Raw genomic sequence first — 6,324 nt, forward strand, 5'->3', positions numbered from 1 at the left:
AATTTCCTCCTAATATCTAACCTAAATATCACTCCTTACAGTTTTAAACTTGCTCTATCAACCATCTATCCATGTCAAAAGTCAGCCATCAGGGTCCCTTCTGTTTACAATCTGCCTTTAAGTATTGGAAGGTTGCAATGAAGTCTCCCCGGAATCTTCTCTCTTCCAGACTGAACAAGCCCAGCTACCTCAACCTGTCTTCATAGAAGAGGTGCATCAGCCCTTATATCATCCTCACAGCCATCCTCTGGACCTGCTCAAACAGCTCCACATCTTTCTTGTGTTGGGGACACCAGACCTGGACACAATAATCCAGATGGGGTCTCATGACAGCTGAGTGGGGGGAGGAGGGAATGATCACCTCCCTCTCCCTGCTGGCCACCCCTCTTTTGATGCAGCCCAGCATACTGTTGGCCTTCTGGGCCACAAGCACAGGCTGCTGGTTCATGTTAACTTTTTCAAATACCTGGATCCTAACATCCTTCTCTGCAGCGCTGCTCTCAAGTTCTTCTCCTAGTCTGTACACATATCTGGGATTGATCTGACCCAAGTTCAACACTTTGCACTCCGACCTGATGAACCACATTAGGCTCATATGGGCCAACCTTTCAAGTTTGTCATTCCCTTTATGTGGCATCCCTTTCTTCTGTTTTATGAATTACACTATACAGTGGTGCCATCTGCAAAATTTGCTGAGGGAGTACTCAAACCCATCACCTGCGTCACTGATAAAAATGTTTAAGAGTACCAGGCCCCTGGGGGACACTGCTTGTCACCACATCCATCTAGACACAGAGGTGCTGACCAGCACAACACTCTGGCTGTGACCTTCCAACAAATTCCTTATCCATCGAAACTTATCTTGTGAACTCATATCTCTCCAATGTAGATATAAGGATGTGGTATGGGACCATGTCAAAGGCCTTACAGTAGTCCAGGAACACAACATCAATTGCCTTTCCTCTGTCCACTGATATTGTCACTCCATTGTGGAAGACCACGAGATCAGGCTGAGGAAGAGGACCTTATGTACTGAGGGATAAAAGGAAAAATGAGTGGGCATCTCCACTGTTATAACTGGCTTTGGTTTTTCATCCCTAACCAAATCAGGTGGGCTGCAGAATATGGTGTTATAACAGGGATACATAGAAAGGCTCCTGCTTCCGCAGTATCCAATAAGCCCCTAGCTAGATGGGTGCTATGATCACATTATGTGCCAACATTGCTCCAACACTGACTGGATGCCAGGTGCTGCACAGAAGCAGCATTAGGACACATGCTGCAGTGACAGACTGCCATTTCCTGCATCAGAAAGACAGCTCTGAAATCCAGATTTTCTGTGTCTCTTGGAACACCTGCTGTCCCACTGGATAAGAGTGAATTGGCCAGTGCTAAATTTAGGCTGGTACCACTTGGCAGCTATTATTATATGAGCCCATGGTTTTAAGCAGGCCTCAGCTCACTAGCCGCAGTATACACAGTCGTCAACTGCAACTCAGATGGAGCTTGAGAGCTGCTGGGTGGTGCAGGTTAGCCACAGACTTGTTCACTCCCCACCATGTACATTTCCATTGTTCCTGAACACTGACTGCATGGTGATAGCAGAAGTCCTTATCTCCTGGCAGGTTTGAAAACATTTAAATGAACTTGATTATTTTTATCCTACAGTGGATGAGAATAATTATTTGGTAGCATATCCTTGCAGGACACCAAACTAGCACACTTCTTTGGGAGGCTGTTGCCATGGCATCTATCCAGCCTCTTCTCAGCATCCCCATTTTCTGAGATTAAGAGAAAAGAGGAAAGGAGGTAACAGTTAAAAGACGCACAGCAAGGTTGCTGTGTCTGTACAATGTATTCACAATGTTTGAGCTAGTTGGTATTTTTTCTCTGTATGGTATTTATTTCATCCATGGGAAACTGTTTTCCCTCCCCTCCCCTTCTCCCTTCTTTCTCTTTTCTTCTCTTTTCTCAAAGAAAATAGATTCTTTAAAAATATTTCCATTCTGTTAGGGCAAAGGTCATCTTACCTATGTTTAGCCATCTATGTACCTTGCCTAAGGGGGCTGTCTAGGCTCCTGTTAGGAGAAGGGCTCTTCCCAATAACAATTTGTGTAGCCCACTTCGGATCCCTCATATAAGGTGAGACAACTTCCCTTTGGAAATGTTTATCTCTCCCCTTTAACTACAGGCAGAACATGGACAGACTAGATGCCAAGACTTTCAGGTAAAATCGGTGATGCAAGGTGAATGTAGACTTCGCCTTCAGTTTTATTCTGGGGGCAAAAACTGCTAAAATGAAAGAGCTGGGCGAGTGACCTGGGCCACTTTCTAAGGTGCAATTTTCTACAGACTGTAAGTGTACTGGAGGTGTACAGTAGACTAGCATGTAAGAATTTATGTGGCGTGTCTATGCTAGAATCTATTTTGCCTTAGTGATTGCTTTGGACAATTGACAGGTTGCTGTGGGATGTGTTGGACAGCAGTGGGGTCTCTGTTTATGGCTGTTCTTTTGATGTGTACTGCAACCACAACGTCCCGGGTGCAAACTGTGAGAAGAGCTCTCTGCGAACTTATCAATTAGATCCTACAGCCTGGCATGAGCTGCAGCTGACCGCGCGGAATACAGAACAGCTCACTCTGTGAGTAACACAGCTTTACCGAGATACTATTTTCTTTACCAGCAATGTAGGATTACAGACAACTGCACCCCACCCTCTGCTCCCCGGCAGCCGCGGCACGGCGCGGCAGCACAACACAAGCACCAATGCCAGGCGGCCGCACCGCGTACATACAGCACAGTGAACCAACCCGAGCTCGAGGAAGGCACTTCCGCTCCGCCACGCCGAGCCCCGCCGCGCACCCGGAAGCAGTTGTGGGGGGTTATAGCGGAAGCGGGGCGGGGCTCGGCCTCTTTGGTGCTGGCGGCCGGCGAAGATGGTGAGTGCGGTGCTGCTGGCGCGGGCATCGGCCGACATCCGCCACAGGGACGGGCCCTGGCGGCTGGCGGGCCTCGTGTGGTGCTCGGAATGGCCCCGTGCACTGTTGCAGCCGGGCCTGGTGGCAGGATGGCTCCGCGGGGCGGCGGCTGCTGTGCCGAGGCCTGGGAGCCTGGTGGCGGGCGCGGCGCTGGGCCCGGGCCCGGTCTCGCTGCGGAGAGCGAACGCGGGGCGTCTCCTGAAGCGGGAGTTACGGGGCTGCGCTGTCTGCAGGGGGTTTCTCAGTAATGTGGATCCGAGCGGGCCGGGGCTAGCTTAGAGGGGAATCGGCAATGATCGGTGGCGAGCGTATGTCTGACGTTACTGATGGAATTACCTTTATTCGGGAAGAAATTTAGCATTAATGAGTTTGGGGGCAGCTTTGATGGTAACTGTTGGGTAGTTTCGTTCAGCGGCAGGTGGGGGACAGGGCTGGATGGCAAAGAGACTTGTAAAGAGCTGATCTCTAAAAATGGAGGAGGCCTACAGGTATTGGCCTACAGGGTTGGTGCCTGAGTGCAGCGTGCCACCATCATGTTTATTGGTTTTAAAGAACAGTGCTTGGTTGTTTTTTTTTTTTTTTTTTTTAAAGCTTATTCCTTCAGGTATGTACAAGTGTCTTGAAATGTTTTTCAGACAAAGGGTACATCATCCTTTGGTAAGCGACGGAATAAGACACATACCTTGTGTCGTCGATGTGGGTCCAAGGCATACCACCTGCAGAAGTCTACCTGTGGGAAATGCGGATACCCTGCCAAGCGTAAGAGAAAGTGTAAGTAAGGAAGTTCTGACTGACTTGAGTTTAAATGCTTGTGTTTCTTTGTTTTCGGGATGTCAGGTTATTTTCAGACTAGGGAAGAATAATTTGGTGTTTGATGCCTTTTTGAAACTAAATTAGCTGTCTATAGTGTTACTGTGTAAAAGTTGATCTTGTTTAAAACTTTTTTGTACTTCTGTTAGTGAATAGTTGTGCAGATCAGCATTAACAGTAATTTATATATTCCAGACAACTGGAGCGCAAAGGCTAAAAGACGCAACACCACTGGTACTGGTCGCATGAGGCACCTGAAAAAGGTGTACCGTCGCTTCAGGTATGATGTGTCATTGTTAATTAGTGTAACATGATATCTTGTGTATTCACCTGATTATAAAATCACTCACCCAGAGTAGACACGTTTGTTTAGAACACAGAATGGTGTGATCTTCTGAAATATGCTGTGATATAAAGGATGCACAGCATGTTGCTTTGAGGTTGAAAAGCTTGCTGTTAGTAACACACTGATTGCATAAGAAGCTCTGATGTTTCTTTTAAATATGAATGGTACAGAACACAGGGTACAGTAGTAAAATGGCTGCACTTGAAAGAGAATAGTGCTTTGTTTGCCATTGCCTGTATTTGTAAGTCACTTAAGTTGCTGGTTGCACTCTAGTGTGGATTTTTGTAGCAGAATTCACAAAATGTGTTCCAATCCCCCTACTTATGCACACACACACAAAATACCTATTTTTCTGTTACTTAGAGCTCAATCAGCAGTAAGTAGCTGTTCATCAGATTTTGTGTTGCAGGTTTCTAGAAGTCAGTGAAGCTTTGAGCTGTTCTTACAGGATACTGTAGGGATGGGTACTATACTACAGTATGGGTACTATACTGTGAAATTACCTAATTTAAGTTCTGGAGCTGGGTATAGTAGAAGGATCCTTTGTATGGGTTTTTTCTTTTAATTATCAGTTTTCCCCAGTTGCAGCCAGAAAATACTTTGTTGTGCAACTGCAACCCCCATTCCCCTAAGAGTGGCTGAAATATCAGTGTTGCATAGAATAGCAAGCTTAAAACTGACTCTTTTGTCACTACTGTTCTAGTTTTTTTAAGAACATAGAGAATTTCTGTAAGAAAATTTCTGCAAGAAATTGCTGAGCTACCTAAACAATGGGGTGCCTTCAGTAGATGTACTGTATCTGAGTTTTACTGGTTACTAAAGTTTTTCTATTTGAAAATGTCAAATTTACTTTTTCAGAAGAGAGAGAAAACGATACCGTGTATTCCAAACAGCTTGTCAATGATGTTTCTTAATAAAATGTCTGAACATATGAACTTCATAGTGATTTCAGTGCATGACTGAGATAAGCTGAAAAAAAGCGTATTACTTAGTACATAAAACAGCCTTGAGGAAGTGCCCACTTTTCAGCACATGGTAACTGTATTATTACTTGCAGGAATGGATTCCGTGAGGGAACCACACCGAAGCCGAAGAGAGCAGCTGTTGCAGCATCCAGCTCATCATAAAGACTCATCTATTTGCTAAAATAAATGGTCTTATTCATAAAATGTCACCTTTTATATATGTACTTCAGTGAAAAAGGGGATATCTGAAAATATGTATACTTATACAGTTTTCAGTGATACGAAAAGATACATTAAAATTAATTCTTTGCTTGACTCCTCATTTGATAGCATCTTTACGTTGGAAACAGTCATTATCTCTGCGCTGCATTTAAAAAGGCTTTTATGGGTTATTTGAGAAATCCCACTTGCAAGAGAAATTGAATGCTGGCTTTGGGCTTGTTCCTAAGTTTTTCTGGGTGATTCACAGACACAGCAAATGGTAACACGGAGAATTTGTCTCAAATCCAGTAACGTGGCTATTGGCTTTAAGTGCTGTTCTGAGATGCAGTAGTTTCAGATGGATGCCCAGAGTTAGCCACATTGTTCGTTATTTTGTGACTCTGAAAGGCCAACTAAAGTATTACTTATTCACTGGGTCACTGCTTCTTGGGGTAGGGTGGGGGAAATTACTCCAAGGGCTGTATTGCCTGGAAAAAAGAAGAAAACTATCCAAACCATGTTGGAAAATCAATGTGAAGGGAAAAATAGGTAAGTTAAGCTGAGTGTGAACAAGTAAATCAAATGATAGGTAGTAAGATACAGATGAGAGTAGGCCAGATGTAAGTATGTCTGAATTACAGACTGATACCTGATGAGCTTAGATGTTACACTGTGTTTCTGGGTCCTTGCTGGCTTTAAAACTGACTTAAAATAATAGAGGATGGTGATCCTACAACGGATGATTTTCAGGTGCCTTGAAAAGGAAAGTAGGATAAGGTGGGAAGGAACCTGATACTTGCTTTAAGCTTCTGAAACTGCTTGTAGTTCTTTTGGTTTCATCATTAATTTCTGTTCTGAAGCAGCGTTAGGTTTGCTACATTTCTAATTGTTCTTAAAATTATTGATGAGAGGCAGGTATTAAGTTATTTGGGTTATGGTAAACGTTCAGAAAAGCTCAGGTAGCTCAGCAGTACGTCTGTCACAACTGGCCTAGAAGAATGAACTGGCCTTTGCTGAAAGTAG

At 44.4% G+C, this 6,324-nt stretch overlaps 1 protein-coding gene and 1 non-coding gene across 2 annotated transcripts; both read left to right on the top strand.

The window, feature by feature from the left end:
- The first annotated feature begins 2,836 nt into the window (after positions 1-2,836).
- On the top strand, positions 2,837-5,415 carry RPL37 (ribosomal protein L37). The gene is made up of 4 exons (XM_042825701.1): positions 2,837-2,940; positions 3,615-3,750; positions 3,985-4,069; positions 5,193-5,415. The coding sequence occupies exons 1-4, from the start codon at positions 2,938-2,940 to the stop codon at positions 5,260-5,262; spliced, it is 294 nt and encodes a 97-aa protein (XP_042681635.1). The 5' UTR covers positions 2,837-2,937; the 3' UTR covers positions 5,263-5,415.
- Positions 5,027-5,106, top strand: LOC122164202. Its single transcript, XR_006170150.1, has one exon. It is a non-coding gene; the product is annotated as a small nucleolar RNA SNORD72 (small nucleolar RNA).
- Positions 5,416-6,324: the final 909 nt, after the last annotated feature.

Source organism: Centrocercus urophasianus, unplaced genomic scaffold (assembly GCF_019232065.1).
Source record: "Centrocercus urophasianus isolate 14NV4802_14NV808 unplaced genomic scaffold, USGS_Curo_1.0 seq_25, whole genome shotgun sequence".
NCBI classification, from domain to species: Eukaryota; Metazoa; Chordata; class Aves; order Galliformes; family Phasianidae; genus Centrocercus; species Centrocercus urophasianus.

Excerpts from the sequence above, each read along its gene's own strand:
- RPL37 (XM_042825701.1), top strand. Across the intron at positions 3,751-3,984 it reads TGCCAAGCGTAAGAGAAAGT|ACAACTGGAGCGCAAAGGCT; the intron begins GTAAGTAAGGAA and ends TATATATTCCAG. Across the intron at positions 4,070-5,192 it reads AAGGTGTACCGTCGCTTCAG|GAATGGATTCCGTGAGGGAA; the intron begins GTATGATGTGTC and ends TATTACTTGCAG.